Source organism: Xylocopa sonorina, chromosome 3 (assembly GCF_050948175.1).
Source record: "Xylocopa sonorina isolate GNS202 chromosome 3, iyXylSono1_principal, whole genome shotgun sequence".
NCBI lineage: Eukaryota > Metazoa > Arthropoda > Insecta > Hymenoptera > Apidae > Xylocopa > Xylocopa sonorina.
Window position 1 is genome coordinate 13,569,431 of NC_135195.1, and position 27,119 is coordinate 13,596,549.

Below are 27,119 nucleotides of genomic sequence, written 5' to 3' on the forward strand. Positions count from 1 at the left end.
GAATCCTTGTAAAATATAATATATAAAAGGAGAGAAAAATATGGCGACGTCCGGTAGCAATAATGGAGCCCGATTTTCCTTATCAGTCGACCTTCTAAGTCTTCTAAGTACACGGGTTCGTACGTGGAGCAATATCGGCGTTGGCGGCCGGTTGGGAATGGCAGCAAAACGGATTGGCAGCCAGGAAGGGTGTAGAAGGCAGCGTGGAGGGCGAGCAGAAGATGGGTAACAGGGTTGTATCTAGGTGGCGCAGCTGCGAGAGCGGAAAATCAATACTTATCGTCTCGTACGGACGGCAGGCCGACTTTCCAGTACGCGGCTCGTGTGCACGAGGTAAACACGGCTCCCATGGCAATTAGAATGGAATGATACGCAGAGAAGCCATATCCAGACCGCTTCTCTCTGATCACCATGGTACGTTCGTTAAAGTAAGACACGGGGACGATAGTCTGGAATGGAGAACGGGCAACGGAACGGACACGAGCGGACCAGGGACGACTGACAGGACCAATTGACAGTCGGTGGACGTCGGTTATTGTCGCGTGTATCAGTGATTAAACGACTCGTTTCCACGCGACTCGTACGGTCATGTTTCCGTTGACGTTCCTCCATAACTGACCACGTCTGTACGTACGCTCGCGCGATCACGCGCCAAAAACTATCGTTTCTTTTCTCTTATGTGCAGTACGGTTTTGTGAATTACGCCCTCGAGTTGCTGGTTGTGAAGACCTTTGACAGCGAGACGTGGGAGGCGATAAAGTAGGTAAAACGTGGGCGCCTAGACGCGCCGACTCGATGTCATCTTATCTTCCTCCGTCGCTACCTTTTGTGTCTCCTCGCTGCGTATGATGCATGCTCAAGCTAACGCCGCTTTTTTACCCTTCTCCCTGGTGTACGATCGGAAGCAACGCTCTTCGGGCACAGTTCGTTCGACGCTCGATTATTCTCGAGCGAAAACTGAAAACCGTAGACACGCGTGCATAGAACGCTGATGTCGCGAGAAGACGCTTCCGCCAGACCACGTGGTGTGACTCCATGCTTGCCCAGCTTTATTTTGCTCTAGCGCCCCACACCGCGAGTGTATCTATATAGCGTGGCACGGGTGCATCCGTGACCCGAATCCCTCGCATTCTTTAACTGAAATTTCGCTGCCCTCCGCAGCGAGGACTTTTATTCTCCCGTGGACACCGAGGTACCATCCGGAATTTATATTGAATTTTCTGACCAACGCGACCCTTCACGAATCGACGAAATGATTGGATTTCTGATTCGACGGGCTTTCGTTGGGCGAACGTGTTAGGTCTTCGTTTCGACCCCGACGAGCGACCGTCTGACGAGTTCTGAGAACAAACGCGGTGGAAATGAACTGCTCTTTTTCTTTTATCGACGAGATTCGCACGAGTAACTTAATTTTTCGCAACTTCATTGAAATCAAATTATTTATGAATGTGACTTCTAATATTTCGAAATCCCCGACAGCGGTGGATTTCAATTATTTCTCTCATTGTTATATCAACAGACTCCACCCCCACGTTCACTGGATCCTCGTGTCCCCCATACAAATACATTTACCGCAACTATTTTGACCCTTCCGAGTATATCAATCACACCCACATCCCTCGTACGCACCTGTGCTTACATAAACTCCCCTTTATTACCCTTAACCACCCCATTCGCCCACAGAATGAATCCTACCGATAGAACTATATACCCAAAAGAATTCCCACCCTCGTGGGACGAAAACATAACTTATATAGTTCCGCGATATTGTGTCGATATACATATATGAGCGAAATCAAATGAAATATTTGAACAACGCATTCTCGATGATACTAATTGCTATTCAACTCAACGCTTTAATTTTTTGCTAGCAAAGCATTGTCTCGTCACTTTCGCGCTATTATTACGAGAAATAAGGGGGAAGAAATGGATGCAGGGTCTCTTGTTAGCGAATTCTCAATCTTGTCACTGACTTCTGGTATCGGATCAACAAGTTCGCGTAATAAACTTTTGTTTACCCGATCCAGGGGGTTTGTTGGTCCAGCGATGCGGGTACGAAATATTGGCACGCGTTTGATTGTTTGCCGAGCGGTCATCGTGCACCACCGGCGAATCCTTAAATCCAGGATCGAACAGGCTGCACAAATGTTTCGATGTTTGTAGATCAAACGGCCTTCTGCTCCTCGAGGAGTTGTTTGCTGCGCTTTGCTTAAAGCCTGTGCACACATATCGATGGCGGTTTTATGTCGGTTCGGTGACGGTTGTACGTTTGAAAAAGTTGTTGTATCAAGCACGAGTGTGATTGAGCTTTGTGTAATCTGTTTTACATCCCCAATGAACCATTTTCTGAAAATAATAGAGAAGCACACTTTCGTGAGAATAAAAATAGGTAGTTAGAGCTTTACGAAATGTGCTATAGTGGAGGGTACAGCTCGTTCAAGATTATCCACTGTAGGTTTATACGAAACTTACCTACGCTGATATTTTTTACCGCCGAACGTAAACTAAACTACGTACTGTAAGAAAAATAGAACTTTTTACGCTCACGAAGAAGGAACTTCTTCTCCTGATTGTATCCCTAATCGAAAAAGTCGGCACGGTAGTCTATCCGTCTTCTTTTCAACTCGCCACCCTCGGGGATGTGCTTTTGGACCGCCTCGAGAAATGTGTAAGCAGGCAGAAATAACGAGGTACGAAAAATAAGAAAACAGGGAGATTGCCTGGATAAGTTTACGCGCTGCGAGCGTGCTTAGATGAAGCGTAGGAAATTCACGCTCGCTTCAGAAATACGGCCTGTTCTGTTTTAATACTTCCGGACAAATATCCGCGGGGCAAAGCACAGGCTCTTGTCCGGAGGTAAATTTTCCGCAAAAACTAAGTACAACCGAACGCTGTTGTTTTTTCGGTAGAGAATTGCCGCGGCGTTGCTTCGACGCGGTTGGTCAACTGTGCGTTTAGCGGTTTACCGTGATTTAATTGAAGCTCGGTCGCCAACTTAATGCGCGGAAATTTATCGCGGAGTCAGCTCGGCTAAGAATATCTGTTGGTTATGCAAGAGACTTATGAAAGTCTCGTTTCCGTGCTTTTCATGGGACTGAACGCGTTTATTAGCGCAGCAGGTTAGGGTAATTCTTATTAGCGGAAACCGGGGTATATTTTATTCATCGCCGTGTACGTTTCCTTTGAATGTTATTGCTTCATTCGAACGAGCATTTATTCCCGTACCAATTAGTAATTGAAATAATACAGGATGATAAAAAGCGGTTAAAATTGAATTAAGCCGAGACTGAAATAGATGACTGGTGAATTGAATAATTTATCCTCGGTTAATTTTGGACGGTCGAGAAAATAATGGTAATGACGCCATTGTTGCTTGCAGTGGGATAAATAATGGAGAGTTGTAATCCTAAATAATCGATAACGGTAATGTATTACTTAATGCAATAATTAATTCGTCATTCATATTTGTAAGACATAAAGGGGATAATTTACCGGTGGAAAGATAAATTGTTACCATAAATGTAACTTCATCCAACAGAGCTATAAAAGTTTCACCAGTACGATATTAAATAATTCGTTAACATTAGCTCGTAATGTGAAGTTATAGAATACAGTTGCTGATTTGTAGAAAGATCAACGTGGTGTTTATTTTTCTACGTAAGATAAGTGGTTCCTGTCGCTGTATAGGAAGTCTCATGGGGGCAATGCTTGTCAGAGATATACGGGTAAGTGGTACGAAAATGTGGGTTACCCCTAGCGTAAGATACGACGATGACTCTTTAACGCTAAACGCACCAAACGGAGTCAAATGACCCCTTTTGAAAATTTACTTTAAATTCATACACTTTCCTTTAAATTCTTATATCATCCGGTTATCCAATTGCTCGCTTCCTGTTTTCCTCGTAGCTTATTTTTTATCGACAAAAATTTATTTCGTAAGGGGTCAAATGATCCCCTATGGTAAGATTAGGTATAAAAAAAAATGCCGGTACGTTTAGAGTTAAAAGCTCTGGGAAAAAGGATCACTTTAGCCGACCTAAATGATATTTCGCCATCACCGTGTTTGCAAATTACGTGATATAATTTCCGAGGCGGTATTCGTGCGTTTTGGATGACGTTGAAAGGCACCACGAGGCCTTTGAGGCAGGAAGTGCCCCCATTTTCGTAAACTACTCGCATCCGACCATCGGAATAATCAGCGACATCAAACGATATTCCACGCGAGGGTAGAAGAGGTTCTCCTCTTCGAATAAAAAGTACGACACTCGAAACATTTGTTACGCGTCTCTTGTGTTCGAGACAATTAGACATTTTTTAACCCTCTCGACGAGTGGCTAGCCCTTCTGGCTCAAGTTGAAATTCATAGCAGACGTGGCCAAGATTATACGGAACACTTCTTAATTAATACGACACTTTTGAATGCGGACACCGCGATAAGAATCCTTTTATAAGTTCAAAGAAGGAACAATGGGTATGCGGACAATAACTTACGCATAGATCGTCGCATTTTTCCTTTGGACATCGCAGTTAACGGTGAGAGAAACATTATCGTTGCATATAAAATTGTGTTCCGCGTATCATGCATAGACTCTCGTTAGTGGAACGGTAAATTATAAATTGCATATACTAATTAATTGAAGCAGTATCATAACTGGTTAAACATAAATTAAATTTACATTGCAATTAATTAAACTGTTATGGTAACGTGTTACATATACATAAATTAAGTTTTCGTTGCCATTTAAAATTGCATAGATTAATCGCATATAAATATAGGATTAATTAATAATTAACAAATAAACTTTATTACTTTTACATTTTATGTAGCATAGCTGTCCGAGCTACAGGATCGCTTTGTCGATCGTCGAGAGGGTTGAAAAATTATACGATACCCCTGCGGCTGGCTTCGAGTGATTGGTGATGCCGACGTAAAACAAAACGGTGCCATTAAACTACACTTTGCAGATTTAATAGCAACCGCCACGAGTGTCTGTAAACCTATTAAAATGTTCTACTTTTGCCTGCTAAGTAGTATTTACTTTGTTCGACGCGCGAAACTAATTAATTTCCCGTTACAAGCTATCCCCCAAGTCGAACGTGCCACGACGTGACAAACAAGCCCCTCGCAGATTACACAACCGTATTGACAATTTTCAGAGTTCCCGCGCTCCTCGATCGAGAAAATAAAACGACTCAATAATTGAACTTTCGAAACTCTAATAAACTCGAGGCTCGATAGACGTTATCATGTTTCAGCTTGTAACCGAGCAATTAATTTCTACTTTATTACATCGCAAACTTTTTAACAACCCAGGTGAAATATCCGCGTATTAAATTTATCAGTGTGCACGCACCGATACGAGCGACGATTCCGATCGTACTGGCCTCACTAACACAAACTTCCGTTCGATGAGAAATGATGGCACTAATTACACTATCGCTCAATAAATGTCCAAGCATTTTAATCTATTTAGAGGGATAGTACACGAACGTTAGCGAAATGTGTATATTAATGACAAATCGGTGGTTGTTGTGAACGTTGTAAGCCATAAATTTGAATTGTTAATTATAGAAGTCTATTAATAGTGTATTAAAATTACGCACATAATTTATCGATACTTCCGCTAGATTTTCAAATGTTACTAGCTCGATCCAGTTCTAACTAGACGATCGAGCCACATTTTACCCGTGAAAATACTGCTCAGAACGTGTCACTAATTCCCTTCTACATCATTTTTCAACGAGTTACTCGGGATATTTTACAGTTCGTCGAGCACGAAATTTTTCACTATTACTCGGTGAACGAAAGTTTTATTATTCGAAGCGTTCCAAAACAGTCGTCGAATTACCTTTTCATTTTCCGCTTTTATAATTTTCAACTATTACCTTACGAACGTACACTTTGCACGCATCGTGCGAAACTGTTTCTCGAAATTAACGATATTTTGTCTGCGCAGGAAAGATGCCGCCGTTAATATGGAAGGACAATTTCTCGTTCGTCAGATCTACGACGACGAGATCACGTACAACATCATATCGGCGGCTGTCAATCGACTCAGTACGTATTTGTCCTCCCGCGAACAGAGACGTCTAATTACATTAACGCGCGGCTTATGTGCATGAGACGGGGTTGGTGCGTCCCGCTCCATCTTTGAATTAAAGTTAAATAGCGAAACTACCTAAAGGCGGGATATGAAAGCTTCATGTTAATAACGGTCTCTCATTTAATACTGGATCTTTTCGCGGAATACCCTTTAGCGTTTAATCCCATTAAGATTCCCGAGCTTTCTTGACTCGTATCCAAACAATTGCTTTTATCTCTTCCACCCAACGTCCGCATTTTCTTAACTAAATTTTCCGCGATGTTTATTCTTGCCGAGAACTCGAGGCTGCTACGCGTTTCCTTCGTCTTTTTTTTTTATTAGTCTCTTGACGTTAATCGCGACGTTTAGCTCGACCAAGATTCCCTAATCTGTTCAGACTCGTCATTAGCTTCGTTCGCGGATAGATAATTATCTTCTCTACGGCGCGTAAGGTTATTTTATTATTAAAGAACGCGAGGTAGTACGTTAGAATTCTTTCACGCTTAACGCTATTTCTTACTGGCGAAAATTATAATAGGTGTCACGATTATTATGGAACATTGTTGTTATTACGTGTTTTTATAGTCTTTCATTCTCTCGTTTCGCTGTGCGACGTTGCAACTTTATCGTTTACGGGATATCTATTGGTTTGTATAAAAAGCGTTGAATTAACGAGCCTGTTCTAATATTTCATACGTTACAGGCTACCATAAATAGTTTCCGTGGCCATTGTTCGTGGGTACGTTCGATGAATAAAATATAGACGTTCGTTTAGCGTACGATAGGAAGCGACATTAGTTATAAAACCGGTTGATAATAAATCCTCGATATCGGATCGCGAATCCTCAACCAGAAAACTGAACAAACGAACCAATCCCGTGGACCCTTTACCTCGATAATCCTCCGTGAAAACGTTCACTCGGCGAGCAATTTGTCGCGCGGCATCGATGCTGTAATTAATCTCTCTCTCTCTCCCTGTACGAGAAAATCATCGATCGCGTACAAATTACAGCCAGCTGCTCGTTCCTGGAAAATTGTAATATCCTAGTCGTTTGCGAAATAAGTCGTCAGTTGTACAACTCGATAATCGTCAAACATTTCACGCACAATGCCGCGTACGAGCTACGTTGCAATCGAGTTTCAAAGTATCAATTATATTTCTATTTAACAAAATTGATTTCAGAGTAGAAGACATTAATAGAAATCCAACCTTAACAGAGATTCGACCGTAAAAGCGTAAAGTTTCAATCGAATAGAATTTATTTTTAAAGAAAACTATACTCAGGGGATGAAATTTCATCCCCTTTAATTTAGTGGTTTTAAAAAGTGACTAGTTCGACTTGGAAATCAAATTGGATCACGCGTGTAGAGGATGTTTTAAAAAATCTTTCAGACATCCCAGCGAACGAGATCCTCGAGATGTTCGGCCGGATGTTCTTCGAGTTCTGTCAGGACTCCGGTTACGACAAGATCCTCCAGGTGCTCGGGGCGACGCCCAGGGACTTTTTGCAGGTAAATCGGCCGTCGACACGCTCGTTCGCCGCGACCATTCACTTTCCACGCGGAATAATGTTACTCCGGTTGGCCATGTCCGGGATTCCGTGCGGATCGCGGTGAAAGTTTTCAGGAAAGATGACACGTAGGCAGATTGTCGTCCGCGTGGTTACGTACGGAGGCAGTTACAGATGTTCGGTTGCGCAACGCGATGCGATTGCGCTAGAGAAGTGATTAGAACGGTGGCTAAAGCGAAATCTGCTCGATCCGCGCGTAGCGCGTTTAAATCGCGTCTATCACCTTGCACCCGTTTCCGTTTCATTTCATTTTGATCTCTCGTTTGCAAACCGAGTCTTTGCAAACATATTCCGTGCGATCTCTCCTCGCGTCGAGTAGTGAATAAATGAAAGATTAAAGTCGCTGAACGTTCTCGCGAAATCCAAGCATCTGCAGCTAACTCGAAAGACAGTGTCGATTCGCGCTCGCTTGTTTCTACCCTCCCAGTGGTTCGATGCGTGGTCGCAAGCATCCAGGAAGCACGCGCGGTTCAATTATCAAAGAATTTGCAGCCGTGTATCAGGCGTGCGGCGTTCTCGACGAGAGCAACGAGTACCTCTGAAAGCTACGCACGATTCACTCGAGGGGAAACGATGCGGCGAGTGAGTCGCGGCAACCCACGGGCGAACAAAAGCCGCGCGAACCCGATCGCGTGGTCGGAATACGAACGCGGGATTATCGGTGGGCACCGTCGTAGAAAATGTTTTTATCGCGTCTGCCCGATGAATTATCGCCGTTTCTTCGGCCCGTCTCAGCGGCTGAATGATTGGTTTGTTTTTCTCAGGGGCCACGCCAGCTGAAATCTGGCGTGGCTCGATACGCGGCGCGAGGCGGGAACCATTGCTAGCTAGCATTGTGCGAGCGAAGATGGTCTCACCCCGGGAAAAACTCGTTCGAGTGGAATCGCAAAAAGGAACTGGTTCAGTGTTTTTTGCGCGTAGACCAAGCGTTCTCGAAGTAATCGATCCTGAATAGTTATGGAACGTACACTTGGCAGGGGATCCAATCTGGGTTACTCTATAAATTAACATTCCTGCTTGGGCAACGTCGGCCGCGCGAGCCCAACAGAACGCGGCGGTGATTGTAGATTTTTCAAAGTTATTCGTTCAAGAGAGAACTCGGTCTGTCCGACTTCGTTGCGGGAATTAATTATAAATTCATGAGTTCTGTTTAATACCTCCGCAACGTCTACCCGTTTAATTCCAGCCACTGTTCTCCACCGTGGCAGCCAAACGTATGCTTTTGCTTTTACGTAATTATGAGAGACTTTGCGTGGCAATGGTATCAGTAACTAATATTAATTTAATATTAATTCTATTCGTACGAATAAGATCGATAATCATAGACAACAGATTAATTGCGTAATCGTACCTTTATGGGGTGCGAAGCTTGCATCTGAATTAGACAATAAACGAGCGAATGATAAAAGTTTATTGCCGTGAAATACCAGAACGAGCATAGCCGTACGGAAATTCATTAGAGACCAGCTCGTTTGCGGTTCCGTCGTCATTATTATCGTACTATGTTCCGGGCAAAATTCACTTCACAGCCCCGCAGCGAACAAGAAACTTGGTCGACGATGAATGCGCGCGACGCGATTAGCAAGCGGAATCTCATCGCGGAATGAGATTATTATCGTGTCGTTTTTCTTTCGCGGGGTTTCATTTCCGGTTCTCTCCCGCGGCGGTCGTCACGTACGAGTAGTTTGTTCTCGTCGCCTCGCTGGGACTCGGTGATTTCACGTTTCTTACGTTTCTTCGTCCGGCCGTTTCGAATATCGACACGTACCGTCGACGAGCGAAATTAACGCGCGGGAATTGAATTCACCGGCCGTAAAAGCGGAATTACGTCGTTTGCTTTGGTCGTCCGGCGTGGTTGATTTAATAGAATTGAACGCGACGCGGCCAGTGTAAATTACAATTTAGTTGAACGCCACTGATCGAACGGTAATTCGCACTGTCCACTTTGCCGTCAATTTTGTCGAATCGACCGCGTTCACGACGGAAGTAAACCGCGCCATCTCGCCCTGAGGGTTACCGCTTGGTAGAATCGCGAGTATCGATCGGCACCACCGATCGATCGAGATGCATCGCGGGTATTAAGTACGAATTCGATGCCGTTGAAAGTGTCGACGGACTGACCAGAGGCTCGCGTAACGTTTAATTGCAGAATTTGGACGCCCTTCACGATCATTTAGGCACTCTGTACCCGGGAATGAGGGCGCCCTCTTTCCGGTGCACCGAGCGGCCCGAGGATGGAGCCCTCATATTACATTATTACTCCGATCGACCTGGTTTGGAACACATTGTGATTGGCATCGTTAAGGTATTTTAGTATTAACGACGTTGAGCCGGAAATACCAGCAGGCTGAGCTAGGTTTGGTCAGGAATTTAGTAGAAAGAAATAACGCCTCTTGTGTAGCTTTAACGTGTCTATTTTTTTCATTTGAAACGGTACGTTCTTCTACTGGTCCAAGTTAAACGAGCGTTAAATCGATTTATTTGCCATTTTATTCCTGTCGAAACAAACTCGATTCAACGAGCCACGATTAAACGGGTTATCTTTATCGTCGCCAGACCGTGGCGAAAAAGCTCCACGGCACGGACGTAGAGATGCGAATATTGAAGACGAAGAACGAATGCGATCACGTGCAATTTCTGATCACAAACACGTCTGGCCCAGGGGTCGTTTCAGACTCCACGATCGCTGAATTGGAAACCTTGTCCGTGGGTGAGTAATCATTCTTTTTTACGTACACCTTCTATTATCGCGTTCGACTGGTTATAGTCGTTGCGCTCGCTGCTACGAATTGTTGTCGAAACGCAGAGAAAGGAAGAATCGTTCGTTTCAACGATTCCTCGTTCTTTGTTCTATTTTTATTTCGCGGCTGAAAAGTTGAAAATTTTTTGAAACGTGTCGCAGAGCCAAAAGTGAGTCCCCAGACATTCTGCCGAGTGTTTCCGTTCCACCTGATGTTCGACCGAGACCTCACAATAGTTCAGACTGGCTGCACCATAACTCGAGTTATTCCCCAAGTGTGTTCCGGTAATTGCAAACTGAACGACATCCTTTTGACCGTAAGTTCGTATAATCGTAACTCGCAAACAGCTTGCGCCAAGTGCTTCCACGAATGTTAACGCTACCCTAATAGTGCCACTTAAACTGCCACGAAACCATGAATTTTGCGTAAAATATTTGGAAATCCGACTCATCGTGTTTAATTCGGTAACAGAAACGTTTTTCGCGAACGTGAAGCGGGAAATTTCGTTTCAAAAATTTAAATCCCATTTCCCGGACAATCAGATTCGGAAGAAAAGACGGACGGCGGGGAATTGCAATTTCTTTTCTAACCGAATGAAGGAACGCAGGAAGGAGACGTATTGCGAATTCTGCAATTGATCAGTAGGTGCCCATTTCTCTTACCTGAAGTAATAAATCTAAAAGGAATCTGACGTACACTAAAGGGGCTACGTCCTTATCAGATTTATAGAAAGGTTCCCTCGTTTCTTCTATTCATCCGCAGTAAATTCGAAATTTATTCAGAATGTAATCTCATTTTATAATTTTCGATTTCTGCTGCGACTACGATCTTCCGATACCGTATCGACGTTTTTATTATTGCACAGGTTTTCTGAAGGCTGCATCGAAATGTAGGCAAACCATAAAGAATTCGCGATTACACGATAATCGAGGCACAGCGTGTGGCCATAACGTATTGATAAGCCACGTTTTATTCTCGACACGGCGCATCAGTATCCGCGGGACACGAAATTGCGTTATTCCACGCCGCGTATTGACCACCGACGATATAATTCCCGTGGATTCATGCACGCGTAATCATGTATCTTTCGAACGCGGCTTGTTTGACGCGGCGTGACATACGCCATTGAAACGGAACCATTTAACTTCATTTGCATCCCTGCTCGCGCCTACGTCCGCGCCCATGATCCGTTCGTTATTGTTCCTCCGGTCGTCGATGAAATTCCGCGACGATACCTTGAGAAATTGTAACTAAGTCCTGTTGCACGTGCAAAAGGATGCATATGCATAGCTGTTCGAGCTTTTATCGTCTATCGAGACGTGTGCTAACGCATCCGTGGCAATTAAAGTAGCGCGTACATATGTTCTCGTCAGAGTTAAGCGAAATATCAATATTTGCTTAGAATCGATGTTCGAAGATTAATATGTACCTTCGATCGCGTAAGAAATGCCTGGAACACGCGGTGGAATCGCAAATGTACTTTACGTGTTCTTGATATTACGGAATAAATCTGAAACGCTGTTATCCTAGGTCAGACCACACTTAGAGCTGACGTTCGAGAACATATTATCTCACATAAACACGGTTTACGTCCTACGCACGAAGAAAGGAGTGATGCAAGTCGACGCTTCGGAAGAATACTCGTACCTGCGTTTGAAAGTTGGTATATCGTCTACGTAAATTATGTGTTAGCTTAGAAACATCGATGATTAAGAGGTAGTCGATTCGACAGCCGACCAAGAACATAGTTAGTCGATCAATTTTTACACGATATGAATAGCAGGATGCAGAAGGGTATTTTCTCGCCACGATCAAGGCTGTCACTTTTCCAGGGGCAAATGTTGTACATACCTGAGTCGGATTTCGTCACCTTCCTCTGCTACCCCAGCGTTATAAACTTGGACGACTTAGTCAGGTAAGAGTTTACATAAAATCACTCTATTCAACTTTCCAGATCAATAAGTCTCAATCCATAGCTGTTTCTATTCGAAACTTCTGGATTCTACTCTATCTCGTGTTTCATCCATGTTCACTAGAAAGCATGTCTCCGCGTTTCCATATCGCTGTGTCATTCGATCTCTGAAAAAGCTTGCTTGCAATTCCTGGTAGACGCGAACGGCTTGCATCGCGAAGGCTCGACTGGTTACCAAAACGAACGGCCAGCTGAACCTCTGAATCGTTCATCTAAATTCGATAGAACTCGAACCTCTTCGAGATGTTCGATTACACGGTTCGATTTTCCGCGTTAAACGCACTGGTGCCGCGACGATTAACGGGCGGGGGGGAAGGGAGAGGGGCCCGTTTCTCCCGGACACGACCTCGATTTATTAGAAATCGAAGAAACGACGCGATCGTTCGCATTCCGCCGTTCCATTAAGCAGCCTGTAATTCGAAAATTCGCTGTCTCGCGCGCCGCGGTAATCGCGTCGCGTAGATTGATATCGCTATTCGCGGGTATGCGTTGATCCGCGCCACTCCGCGCCGTGTCGCAATTATCGAATAGTTCCTAAATTGAATTTCAATCGAGCCAAACAACGGGGCCGCGCTGCTATGATCAATAACGGGGCGGTGGTACACGCGTTCGCAGTCGATGCGTTTCCCGTCTGTAGTCTGAAACACCTACCAGTGATCCTGTCAGGGCGCTTGGCTCGTAACAAAACTGAAAGAACCCCTTGGAGAACGTAACGCGACAGGTTTCACCTTGCAATCTTGCGTTTTACCATAATTACATGATTCGTCGTTAAAATTACGCTTAATTAATAAGTAGAAAATTCTTCCCGTCGAGATAAGGCAAGTAACGAAGTAAATAAATGGGTGAAATAAATAAAGGACAATTGGATTCATTCGTTGCTTCAGCCAGAGCTGCATTTACATTAAAATTCAATTAAGTCTCGCCGCTTTGTGTTCCACGGAACGAACGAACCCGTTTTGTCACGGTTTCGGTTAAGATAAGCGGAAAGCGCAGCTTCCGCGTCCCAGATACTTTTACCCTTCGGCAGCCGAGTCTCTGTTGCATTATAGTTTAATCTTCGCGCGCGTCACTTTTTGGAATTCGATCTATCTATCGATAGAGGATGATACGTGCAACGAGAATGGTAAAACGAAGGTTCTGCAGAATTCGCAGTTAGGTCATCGATAGAGCTGGTATGGAGGTCGATATCTTCGAGCTTATCGTGATACACTTGTAAAAAAAATCGGGAAACACTGTATTGGCGCCGAAAGCGGAATCGAGCTGTAACAACGATTCATCAAGTAACAATAAGACAATGCGGATATCCCCTTTAGACCGTTCAAAAAGCTACCAGCCATGGAACGTAACCTAACGATCTCGTAGCCATCGATGGTAATGGTATGTAGGTCGTAATCGTAAATAGACGCGACATGTTCGGTGGTCACCTAATATACTAGTATACTATCCCTATTAATTCGTCGTAACGTGTCCCCCTATCTTTCAGCGGAAAATATTTGTCCTCGGTAAAATAACGGTATACCGGCCGTTCAATAGACGTTGAAGCAGTGGCTCGCATAATTACAGCCATTCTAGTGTCTGCTCGTGCTTTACTGCGGACATAAATTCTCGTCATGCCGCCACCGAATTGCCACCGTTCGAATAATCTTCACCCTTGTTGTTCTCGTCGTTTGCTCCCCCCTTTCCACCATACACCGAACTATTATCTCTTTGGTTCTCCAACCACGGCCATCTTGCGTCTCCCGTTTCCACCGTCCTACGCTTCAACAGCTGACAGAATGCATAAGACATCGCGACTCTGTCTCGACGTATACTCTCCCATAAATCCCTGCTGATCTATTATTCGTAGCGATGTTCGGGGAACTGAATGTTCCATTAGGCGAACCGGATATAAAATAATCCGATATGTTCCCCGTGACGTGACCTACTATCATTTTATCATGGTTTTCGTAGAATTTGACTCTCTTCATTTAAAAAATTGGAGAAAGTATTTTTATGCTCACTGATTTTTCTTCGCATTGAATTGAAAGATTTCTTCGTCATAAGTAGAATCAGATGGACGCGACATCCAATCGATGGCGCGCCGAATTTTTCGGCCGCAACGGGTCTGACCATGCGAAGCGTTTGACTGAATCTACTTATGCTCGACTGAACTACTGTGCACCGCGATTTTTGTTGATATCTGAACCCTTTTTGAGCCCTTCGCGCATTATCAGCCTTGAGAAAATCATTCAACTGAAACACATTTGTATCACGAAGCGATCGTTGCTACGCTTTTCGACATGCCTCGAATTTTGTTCGAAATGACGTACACATCACTCGCATAGTTGTCTATTAGACGCCCGGGTAATTCCTGGCGTAGTTGCAACTGGCTAGAATTTAGTCAGCCAGAAACGTCCGGGTAGTAGTTAGCGGACGAATTTAAAGCTTAATTGAGTTGCCTCGCGTTACGTTGTCTGTTTACCGGGTTAACTTCCTTTTGTAAGGCGAACCGAGTTGTGACTGGTATTAGAACGTTAGGTTCGACGTTAATCACGTTCAGTAGAGGAATTAATTAGGGGAAATATTACGAGGCGACGGATAATAATAATCTTTACTTGGATAAAACTGACGCGTTGTTTCATCGCAACGAATCGAAAGGCGATGGTTCGATTAAGGTACGGAGATTACGCGACGTTGTGGCTCGATCGTTACGCTGTCTTTGAGATTCGAAAAACGAATATGAATTATACATCGAAGATGATTGAATGCTGAATTCTGGATGAGAACGATTAGAGGTGTCGAAGATAAATTGCGGTGGATTTGGAACCGTGGTCTTCCATAGGAGGTCATAAATATTGCTTAACAGGTCGAGCGATTTATCAGAGATCGACGAATACGGGGTAATGCATTTCGTTTCATTTATTTCTGGTGCGAATGTTATTTTATTTACGAACACCACTTGCGTTCGGAATAGTAGATGCCTCGAACGGCTGAAATTTTCATACCTCCCATTATTTCGTAATCAAACAGTAACGCTATTCGAAGAAAAAAAACGGAAACTATTATCGTTACTCGTTCAGCAAATTAGATAGAACTTGTTAACGAAATTACATTTGAATCGACTAACGATAACGCGATTACCGCAAACAGTAATATCCAGTTTCTCGTGCGAATCGGCGCGTTAATGGAACCGGCGATCCAACTTTTTACACTCGCATCGTTCTGATCGCCAGGCGGGGCTTGTACCTGAGCGACATCCCCCTTCACGACGCCACCAGAGATCTCGTGCTGATGTCGGAGCAATTCGAGGCTGATTACAAATTAACGAGGAACTTGGAATTGCTTACCGATAAATTGCAACAGACGTATCGCGAGCTAGACGGCGAGAAGCAGAAAACCGACAGGTAAGGATTTCCGTCCGCGTAATTTTCTGATTAAGGAAATACCCCCCACCCCACTCTTGGCCTCGTTTGCCATTTATCCTGACGCAATTCTGCACGGGGCCGACTTTTCCTCTCCCTCTCTCGCGTTCGGGTTTCTTTCTTCACAGGATACTCTTTTTCTACCGGAAATTGGATCTGGCACCCTTTTTCATTTTTCTCGCTTCCTTCGCCGCGAGATTTTTTTCACGCTGCTTCGACCAGCCGAACATGATCGAAAACTTTGGGACGTGACAGTAGATCGACGGTGTCGTTAATTCGAAACCACGGGTACATCGCGAACAGGGTGGTGCGCGATGAATTGTAAGCGGATTGAAAGGGATGGAGAAACGATTAAATCGAAGAAAACTGGGAGGGTTCACGTTTAACATTAAGTATTTCTCTAATAAAAAAGGTAATATCGTAGTGGAGAAATGTTGTTTCTCTCGATTAGAGTGTTAATAATTCCTGCAGCAAATTCGAGTCTCGTTGCGTGCAATTCTTTTTTATCTCCACGTCGAGACATCGGCAAGCACAAAGGGAAATTAAATTGAATTGCAGTTACATTTTTCCTCTTATTGTCTCGTAATACATCGCGTGTACCAAAGTAGGTCGCTCGATACAAACAGTACACAATAGAACTAACATCTTCGGGAATCTATAACAATTTTAATACGCAACAAGTATGCAACGAGTTTAGCTATCGCTCGACCAAAGAATTTTTAATTCCTTCAACTTTTTAAATTATTCTCGTATCTCCGGAGTTTAGTAATAAAACGCGAGGCGCCACTCGTGCGCGAGCATCAAACGTGCAGCAAGGCTCCAACTAAAAATGAAAACTCAGACGATGAAAAGTTGAGAGTCGATATAAAATTCTGAGATGCCGATAACTTTCAGCGACGCGGATAAATTGTCCGGCATTGTCGCAACCGACGCGAAAAACAAATATTGATTTACAGCGTACTAATTGCAAGTTTCAATCGCGGTGATTTAATTGAGACGTGACGGGTAAACGAAATGTTTTTCGTTAACAAGCGGCGAGAAATCACTAGCTTCGGGGCCATTCGATTCTACTGCGAAGCCTTCAATTTCTGCTCTAACCACCGCCACGATTTAACCGAGTAAACGAAATTAGCGAGTCGCGGCACGGCTCGCTGTGGTTGAAGCTCGGCTCCATTAAAAGTTGCCCGTGTTCCGCAGGTTGTTGTACTCGGTGCTGCCAATTTCCGTGGCGAACGAGCTGAGGCACTCGAGGCCTGTCCCAGCGAAAAAGTACGACTGCGTGACCCTGTTGTTCTCCGGGATCGTCGGTTTCGGGGCCTACTGCGCCGCTCACACGGACTCCAGCGGGGCGATGAAAATCGTCAACATGCTCAATCAGCTGTACACGGCGTTCGACGTGCTCACCGACCCGAAGAAGAACCCCAACGTCTACAAGGTGAGCAGTCTCATCTTCCGGATTCTTCCTCGCGTCGACCTTAAATTTCATTTCACGAGCGATTTTTTTTTTTTCGAAACTCGACACCTCGCGTCGTTGTTTGGATCTCGCAAAAATTGGATCGACTTATAACTTTCCAACCGATGCGGTTCGTACGGTGAACACCCTCGCTCGAGTGGAACGAAACTCGGGTTCTCGCTCGGATCGCGTAAAGCAACGACACGTAAGCTGCATTTGCACGGGCCAACGTTAACCATTCATGGGGCGACGCGCGCTTTTGAAAGGCACTCTCGCGTCGAAAAGAAAGTTTTCCACGTAACGCGTGTCGTTTAAAATGCATTAATGGACGGGCCCCGGACGGAGTCCGTTCGAAATGCGAACGACAACCGTTGTTAGAGACGGTGGCTATTTTAAATAATAATGCCGGCTAGAAGGAGAAACTTTTTCTGCCCGTTGGGAGTTCCTTTCATATGGAGAACTCCGCTGTTCAGTTCAGCAACTTGGACGAGCCGCATTGTGCACGATGCTCCACGAGTATAATAGAATCTGGGATGCGACGCGTCTTATTTGAACTTATTTTCAAAATAGCGTATCACTTGGAGACTCTCGACAGTATCCTGAGCAAAGTCAGTCGACGTATTTACTGGCATAGCCTTTTCAGTCATCGATACGCTCTTTCTGAAAATGAATGTTTCTATCGATCGTGGTTCCGCGACACGAAGCACCGTTGAAAAGCTCGAGCTAGGATTCACGCGCGACCATTACACACCCGTCAACAGATACATTTGAATTTACGAGAAGGCTTGTTAAGCACTGATCCACTTTACTCGGATTAGGTCGAAACTGTTGGTGACAAATACATGGCTGTGAGCGGGTTACCGGAGCCGTGTAGTTGCCACGCACGGTGCATCGCTCGCCTCGCTTTGGATATGATGGATCTTGCCGCGGATGAAGTGCAAATCGATGGCGAACCTGTGGTGAGTTCACGACATTTTTGTTACACGTCCCTCGATTTCACACTTCCAAACGAAGCCCTCTTAGAACCTAACTGACAATCTTCCCAAATTCCAAAACGCGATACAAGATTTGTATGCGACAAAATTTCTACGAATCTAATTACAATGAATTTGCGTGGGAGGACTTAACGCGAAACCTTCGAGGATCGAAGAAACCGCAGTCGACTGGCAGTTCGCGTCTCTGTTTATAATTCTCGCTGCACACGCGGCAAACTTGAAATCTACTCGATCAATCAACTTTCTACTTTATCTTTTTCACTCGAACGCTTTCTACTCTTCGTATATTTGTAACCAATGCGCTCGAAACTTGACTAATTATTCGCGCGGTGCAGAGTTCAAGTATGATATATACTATTTACTTTGGTCTAGCCGTCGGTTCGGTTAATTCGAGTTTCTCGACGCGGATCTCTTCGAGATCACGTTCGTTCCATATAGTCGACACTCTTTATTCCTCTCTCATCTTCCTCGGCTCATCTATCACCATCAACGCGTCGATTAGATAACAGAGAATAGCCGTAAACGAGTTGAACGCGCCTCGACTAAATTCTGCAGCGTCGTTTCTCGAAACGCAACGGGGACAGCCACCCGGAGGTAACCCCTTCATTCGATTATACCGTAAAAAGACTCTTGTTCTTCTTCCTGGCTGCACTCTTCCTGTTCCTGCGCGAACGCTTCCGCCGTGTAACGCTCGCGCGAGCTACGTGACGCGAATTCGCATCGCCGTTTAGAGAGGAGACCCGTCGCTGACAAGCTTGCGAATTGTTTCGCAGAAAATTACCATCGGGATCCACAGCGGCGAAGTTGTGACCGGGGTGATCGGACACCGCATGCCTCGTTATTGCCTCTTTGGAAACACGGTGAATCTCACCAGCAGAACGGAAACCACTGGAGAACCAGGGAAGATAAACGTCTCCGAGGACGCGTACAGGTATGAAATTGCACCATCTCTAAAAGAATACTCCGCGAGGTATATCGTTGGGTATAACGGAAGTGTTAACAATCTCAGGAGCGATCGAACACTCTGTACAATCGAGAATTTCAACGTCACAGCACACGAGGGTAATCGTCCGCAGCCTTAGATAGGAGTAGCTAGCTTCTAACTACCACAACTCATGCGTTATCTTTCAGCGACCGCTAGTAGTAGCCGCTCGTTACAGTATAGCAACGCGTTAATGCTTTATCCGTGTGGCCATCGAATAGCAGACTACATATTTCACTTAGAACTTAAATTAAAGCGGAGCGAGAGGATGGGGTAATTTATTTACGAACTAACCTACGGATGATTGAATTTTTTATAAAAAGAATCGATGTCGAACGATAGGTTGCAGGAAATTCAGACTATTGTTGTTTCAATGATACCGTTTGAGCGATCGATAAATAAGAGGCAATCACATTTAACAGCGTAATCGCGATGAATTGTTCAGGGAGAGAGAAGGCGATTCAATTACACGGGCAAACTCCTGAAAATCTAGGAGAGATTCTGAGCGATCGTACCCACGGGAAATTCATTCGTCGCGCAGGGATAAAATTTAATGCAAAACCTCAGCTGAAACAGTTGCGATGTCTGTCAGCCTATCTCGTGGGCATTTCAAAATTTCAGTATCGCTGTTGTTCATTGAGACATTAACCGTGCTTGATTGACGCGACGCTTCGAATTCATGAATCCAGCTGAACATCATAAATTATTTGATAACCATTTGGATGGGTAATCTCCATTGAAAACTTCGAACGACGCTTGCTCGTGTCTCCCTCGAAATTACAACTGTCGATGAAAAATATACCAGCCAACGCAACGATACGTTGTTAAACTTTTTCACGACACCTCATAATAATCGTAAACTTTGACGATGGAACGGGAACGATGGATAAAAGGCCTGCGAAAACTATAGTTGACCTACAGTAAACCGTGCTCTCGTACACGGCACGAGGCGTATAAAAGTTGAAAAATTCGCGAACGCGTTTCTCAGGCGTCACTTTACGAGAGCTCGCTCGTAAACGCGCGAGTAACTCGTAGAGTTTCTCCGATTCCCAGGATTCATTAACCCGCGGGATATCACAATGTATAATTATCGCGCACCTATTGAACCTGACTTTCCCTCAAACAGCCGCGACTCGTCCTCGGTTCACCAGATCCTCGCGAGAGCGTCTCTTCGCCTCGATCGACGTTGAAATCGCTTGGATACTCTTCGCTACGCTGCGCTATTGGTCTCGGATAAAATATCCAACGTAAAATGGAAAACTCGATCCACCTGTATCGAAATTTATACAGTCAACTTGTTATTGCTCGGCGCCAGTTCGACCAGGAAGTTGGCCATCGCTGTTGCGCGATACACTCGAAACGTCCGTAGAAAGAAACTGCATCGAAAGTTATGGATGAGTTTCAAACGTTTTTGCTGACCCGCCCAGGCAAAGCGTGCATTTCACCTGTCAAACTTTTCGAAACTCGCCTACACCACGTTCGATTACATCTTGGTCGGACTTCCTGCGCGTCCATGGAAACTGTGTAAACGTAACCTCGAAACTGTGCGTGAACTGACCCGTTTTGGTTCCCAGGTTGCATTAGTTTCGAGGAGCACGTTTACTTAATAAACGATCGAGGTTATCGGTTCTTAGATTTCTCTTTTCGAATAGAGGGTCGATATACTGGTCGGGAATGGTAGAGACTCTATACATGTATTTAAAGAATTGAGGGCAAGTACCTTAGCGTTGAATTTGAGAAAGTGTCCAACGCGATGCTTTAAACTGTCTTCTATACTTCACACTGCAGGCATTAAATTTAAATAGAACGTTCACACGCGTAGTTATGCTAAAAAGTACAAATACTTCCTCTGGAATTAAATGTTCCAGAAAATCTTAAACATTATAAGGCCTCAATTACGAATACTCACAGTACTCGTACAATCCCTACCTTCAAATACAAAGGTATCTTCGTAATACTTCACACCAACTTCATAATCGAACTCCATACGAAAAAAAAAGCAGGAAGCTTCGCTGTTCCGATTAAACGCTCAATCGCAAAGGAGATCCAAATAGCTTCTCAACGACTCCGGAACCTGAAGCTGCCGTATCCCGTGCGGCAGGGCCCAATTTTCGAACAGCGTCTCCCGTATACGACAACGGCAGAGATGTCTCAATTCCGGCGGGCTCAAACCGCTCCTCTCAGGCGGGACCAGGTTCTGCTCCACCAGCGTCGGGTACTGTTCGTAAACGGAGACGCTGAAGACGCCGCTCTGGTCGGCGATGTGGCTGGGCGTCTTCACGAAAGCCGTCGTCACGGTTCTGAGCACCAGCCTCAGGCAGAGCAGCAGGTGTTCCGGGTAGACGATCTGGTCCTGGCCAGGTTGGGCGTCGTACTCGCTCAGCTTGGTCAGCAGCATCTCGAGCGGGGACGGGGCCAGTGTGTCGGACTCGACGGAGGCCCCGTAACGGAGCATGATCAAAAGGATGTCCGGGGCGCCGTGTTGAATGGCCACTCTCAAGGGCAACGCCTGCCCGTAGGACTCCATAGGGACGTCGATGAATCGCCGTTTAACGGAGGAGAACGTGCACAGATACTCCAACCTTCCAACGGTCGAGTGATGCAAGAAGTATAGCAAGGCTCGCATGTTCTCTTCGCGGTCCTCGAAGTCGCTCTTCCAACCGGATAGAAAGTGAGTCACTCGAGTGCCGAAAATGGCTCCGACTAGGATACGCTCGAAGGTCTTCTCGCAGTAGAAAATGTCGTTCAGCAAACGAGAGACGACCTCGTTGTTGTCGAGGTTCCAGTCGAAGCATAGCTTCGCAGCTACGTACAGCACGTTGTGGAATTTCCCGAGGAGGCAGACGTATCCGTTCTCCATCATGGCGATGTTGTGGTAGCGGAGGGCGGACTTCACTATCCTCTCGCAGACATCTTGCTTGTCGAGGTTCTCCGCTGAAAATAATTGGAATTCGTTAGAACGATTCAAGTGATTGTTAGTGAATGAAGCATGCAGACACGTGAGTCACGCAGCATCCGTCTGGTTCAGACGATGATTCAACGGTTGAGCCGCGAGTGTTGCAAAACGGTTTCCGGTGGTTGTCTCGTAACGATACGTTGAATGTGTTTCGCGTTTTTCGAAGCTGAGACAAACTTGTCTGTTGAAAGGAAGGCTGTATTTAGTTGGCTTTCAGTTGGGTATATGTATTATTACGAGTCAGATTAATAGTACTCGCAGACATTACGAAATCTAATCGTAACTTGAATTTGATGCGATGGATATTTACGTTCATTGTTTCTATTAGTTGATGATCATTAGTAAAGGAATCGGTGTGATGTCTATCGCGGTGAAAGTAGCGAATTTAAGAGTAACGTCACTGTTTCACGACGATTGCGCAACGTTTCACTTCCTCGACTCAAGTTCTCCATCGCGAATTCAATAAACCAAAATTTTCTTCAAGTATCGAATCTGAAATATTTCAAAAACCAATAACATTTCACAAACTTTAACACCGCGTTAGCACAGAAAGAAAGCTACGTTTCTGAAGGTATAAACTTTTGCATACCCATCCACTTAGTTTACAATTCACGCAGAACACCGGAGAACGTAAACGCGGTATTCCTGTTCACGGGCAAGTAACTCCGTTCGCGTCGTCAGTTTGCATAATTTTTCGAGGAAAGTAAAAATCGTATGGAAACGGGCGATGCGCAGGTTTCACCCGCGTATAATGTTACACACCGGATCACTTTCCTTCCGGCATTCACGATCGAACTGCTTTCTTAATCGTACAATGCATCGTCTAGCGGGTTACGGGACGAACCTGTCGACCAGTGGATCGGAAACGTTCGTCCAAGTGCGTTGACACGTTCCCAGACCGACTCGAATCGATCCCATTTTCGAATCTCCGTTAGGTGTACCGTAAACCAACGAACGAAATGAATCTATCGTCTTGCGTCCATAATTTCCCGTCCCATGTGGACCGCTTTAAAGACCGCTCTAAGATCGATGTCCAGGAACGAAAGAAACAGTTTCGCAAGACAAGACTGTTACCTTCCGCGCAGCTATTAATCACGTCCGAAAAGTAGCCGACCATCTCGCGACGCTTGTACCGCGAAGCCAGGCAACTGCGTTCCATTTCAGCGAACAGTTTGTCGAAATAACAGTCGATCAACACCTCCATCGTTCTCTTCTATTGAATGGAAATGCTGGATCCCACGTCAGCAACGATTGTTCCGAGCGTGTTGATGAACTATCGCGACCATTGTTCACCTCCGAATGATAGACGACACGAGGAACAACCGAGGAAACGAGAGAGGGCTAATTCGATTAAACGTTAAATAAGAATGTTTCAACGGCTTCCTCTGTTCGACCACCGAAGGGGACAGTGAAGCGTTTCGCGGGGTCGCTGTGCAAATTTCAACCCCATTGGATCATGTATCAGCACGTATAGCTAAGTGGAATGTTTGGTTTTGGTAATTAAGGTTTTATAATGGTGATGTTTGTTGGCGGTTGAGATGGATGCACCAGTGATATTGTTCGATCAAGTCGTACGAGGTTTACAGCTTTCAGTTTACGTAGCGTGGACAAGTGGTTCACAGATTCTGGCTCACAAATATCCATATTAATATTTCTTGTATTATTTAATGGGCGTATCCGTAATGTTTATGCAATTATGGAAAGTACGAGCGTGCAAGGGAGCACAGGATGCTCGTAATATGCAAAAATATACAAATTATTTAAAACGAGGTGCGCGTTACAAGATTTAGAGGATAAAATGAATATCTATTTACGTGTTCAGTTACGTGGTATTAATTTGATTAAGGGATTAGGTATGTGAATTTTAGATTTAAGAATTGATGACCACCGGAGAGGCGTGTTTTATGTTGCGAAGAATTATTCGAGTATATATTTCACATTCTTGAATTACGAACATTATTTATACTTGTTGCAGGTATTTGTGCATGCCTGAAAATCAAGATCCGCAATTTCTGTTGGAGTACAGAGGACCCGTGACCATGAAGGGCAAGTCGGAGCCCATGAACGTCTGGTTCCTGTCCAGGGAGAGGGAGTTGCCCGCCTAAGTTCGCGACAACCGTGGTCTACGCCATTGTAGCAATATTCCTGCGATACGATCCGAGATCTTCACTCATTTAGCGCATTGTATAGAAAGGCGAGGAAATTTTTACGGTCCCAATACTCACTATACAAATACTCTTCGAATAACACATAAGATAGAAGCTGTGAAAAATGTCTCTGTAATTGTACGCCATTTAATCCTGGGACGACTTCCGTCAACCTCGAAATGAAATGTCTGTCTAGTACCAGGCTTACGTTGACACAAAACTGTCACTGAATAGAAACTGAACCATCGCTAAACGAATGATCACGGATATCAATAAATACAAGTTTAATGAGTCCATTAGCTATTCGCGCTTCGGCAAGTCGGAATTAAACCAATATTCGCGAGGCATCGAGAGTGTAGAAATTCTTCCGCAACGTATTTGCCAACCGTAAATTACAGCCGATAGATAAACCGTGGATTAAAAGTAATAGCACGCTATAGAAAGAGTTGCGAGAGGAAGATGGAGGTTTTCACAAGACGTATACCCTGCAGCAATAAAATCAGAAACGCAGAGCGCTTTCTACCTGAAAATATTGATTTGTTGGGCAACATTCGAGCCTTCGACGTTACCAAATATTATTCACACCTAGAATTATCATTTCTATCAGACGAATTACCACAAGTATCAATAAAACGGAACGAAAAGTAATCATTGTTAAGAGCAAAAGTCATCCCAGGTTGAAATCGTACAAGAAACGGTTCCTCGTCGATGTACACACCAACGTCCACCAAAAACGATCTCTGAATACTCACACGTCCAATCTCTAACTCGGCGACTAGCGTTTATCGGTTAATTGTACATGTAAGTGGCAACCAAATATAAATGACACGTAAAAGGATGACGCGCTGAACGTCTTCGCCCGTTCTCCATCGTGCCCGTTTCCGTCCTCGTCGCGGGGACACGTCAGAGGTCGCAAATACAAGGTGACCTCACCCTTAAACGAGAGAAAAGGAAACGCGCAGAGGCAGACAGAGGACGATGGAATGCGTCGAAGCTGGAAGGTGTAACGGAACCTGTTCTACTCCCCAACACGTCCCACGCAAGGTCAATACATCGAACGCTCCCGCGAGCAACGCCATCGCTGTCGCGGCACAGATTCCGACAATCATTTTTCCATCTTTCCACCGTGGAATATCTCAATGCGCGATTCGCCTCGTCTACCATCGAGCAATACATCACGCTCGTTAAGGACGACTGTCCCGGTTCCTTTACGCATTCGCAGATGCATGGAAATGGCGCGAACTCTGCATTTCTTACCGCGTCTCTCGCAGCGCGCGTTACGCGCGATGTTTTTTCCACGAGACATTTTACGCGTCGATGAATCGTCGTCGAGTAAATTTGTAGCGAGCTAACAGATCGAAATTTATCTTCCTAAGCTTCTGACTAATTTGCTGCTGTTGGTAACGCGCAATACACGCGCGGCATTTCATATGCAGCAACCTAATCAATTTATGCACGCCATTATTTACAGAGTCACTTAGCGGAATGTTGGTCTTGTCATTTTCTTTTGATCTACGGTTGTAAATGGCGCGAGTTCCAAGGTGCATTTAGATAATAACCTTCGTAAATTGCACCGTTGATACCACTTACGCGCTAAGTAATCATGATAATCGCGTAACGCTGAGCGGTTTGCAGGACGCGTGCAGGTATATAGATAAAGACACTTCCGTAACATAATTGGTTAGATTATAATTACACGCAACGACGGTTTGAACTCGTTAATAACAGACCCAGGAGCGAAGTAGAGAAATTACCAAGATAAAAAGAAGCCGAACTATCGAACATTCCAATTTTCTTCTGACAAACTCGAGCAACCTCTACGTGAAATTGTTTGCAAAGTTCAATATCTCGAAAAATAGTCCATCGACGTGCTAAATGCGTGAAAAACTGGTCTATAATTTTGCAAGACCTTTACCAGCGAGACCATTAAAAACAAAATACGCGTTACGGTTCGCACGTGAACACCTGTCCCGTATCGAACTTTGTTCGTCTACACGGTATCACGCGGCGTGAACTAGCATGCAAACACAGACAAGAGGCAAACGGAAAAAATCGAGAACTCCCAGGAGCGCGGTACAGTTTCCTAGACACGGTGGTTGCTTGTTATTTCAGCTGTTTATGAAGTTGCTTATTCAATCGCATACCGCTGCGAGCGGTATGCAGAATACAGGTTTCACGGCGTGGAAAGAAAGGCGAACACTACCCAACTGGTTTACCGGGTGAGGTATGTGGAAAACAAGGCCAAATAATAAGGAGTAAAAGAAACATCCGACGACGCGGGCTCAAACCGATCGATGCCAATACTGGTAATCGCAAACCCACGATCGAAGGAGGCATCCTTGCCTGAAAGCCACTACCTTCTTCGAAATCCGTACTATTTTCAATTTTCCTAACCATAACTCACGCACTTTTATCAAAAAATCTTTAAACCACGATTTTACCGTACCCTATCGAAGTTATTTCAACGACGAATCAAGTATTTCTCGTCCTATCTGCAGTGAAGGTATGACTGTCATGAATCATCTGCAACATGAAAACGCGATAATACTCGCGTTAGAGATAAATCGAGTCATGAATCCTCGCGTAACAAGGCCGGGATATCGACAGCCGATACGTGGTCGCGGTATGAAGGATTGGAACGCGGTTAAGGGGTTGAAATGGTATCCGCGTCCCGCGTCTACCCGCGGTGGATACTTCCTGGAAAAGTGACAGTGCCACGATCAGTTTCTGCTAATTTGAATAGAGACAACCTGCCGTCCATTTGCAGCAGCGCACCACAGCGATCCACAGATCAGCGCGACACACTTTTGCTCTCAGG

The 27,119-nt window shown here is 44.8% G+C and overlaps 2 protein-coding genes across 4 annotated transcripts; one reads left to right on the plus strand and one right to left on the minus strand.

Moving 5' to 3' along the window:
* The first annotated feature begins 256 nt into the window (after window positions 1-256).
* Window positions 257-24,642, plus strand: Gycbeta100b (guanylate cyclase soluble subunit beta-1-like). The gene is made up of 14 exons (XM_076892695.1): window positions 257-414; window positions 686-759; window positions 5,958-6,058; window positions 7,477-7,595; window positions 9,804-9,959; window positions 10,211-10,364; window positions 10,557-10,711; window positions 11,926-12,054; window positions 12,228-12,310; window positions 15,580-15,750; window positions 16,966-17,203; window positions 18,040-18,180; window positions 18,990-19,147; window positions 24,130-24,642. The coding sequence occupies exons 1-14, from the start codon at window positions 412-414 to the stop codon at window positions 24,257-24,259; spliced, it is 1,812 nt and encodes a 603-aa protein (XP_076748810.1). The 5' UTR covers window positions 257-411; the 3' UTR covers window positions 24,260-24,642.
* On the minus strand, window positions 21,209-23,478 carry Stops (SOCS domain-containing protein stops). Of its 3 annotated transcripts, none has more exons than XM_076892697.1 (2): window positions 23,353-23,478; window positions 21,209-22,132 (listed from the first exon to the last, which is right to left on the minus strand). In XM_076892697.1, the coding sequence occupies exon 2, from the start codon at window positions 22,059-22,061 to the stop codon at window positions 21,228-21,230; it is 834 nt and encodes a 277-aa protein (XP_076748812.1). In that variant the 5' UTR covers window positions 22,062-22,132; window positions 23,353-23,478; the 3' UTR covers window positions 21,209-21,227. The 3 variants fall into 3 exon arrangements, with proteins under 3 accessions (XP_076748812.1, XP_076748811.1, XP_076748813.1); XM_076892696.1 differs by having other exon boundaries at window positions 23,229-23,468; XM_076892698.1 differs by lacking the exon at window positions 23,353-23,478 and adding an exon at window positions 22,917-23,090.
* Window positions 24,643-27,119: the final 2,477 nt, after the last annotated feature.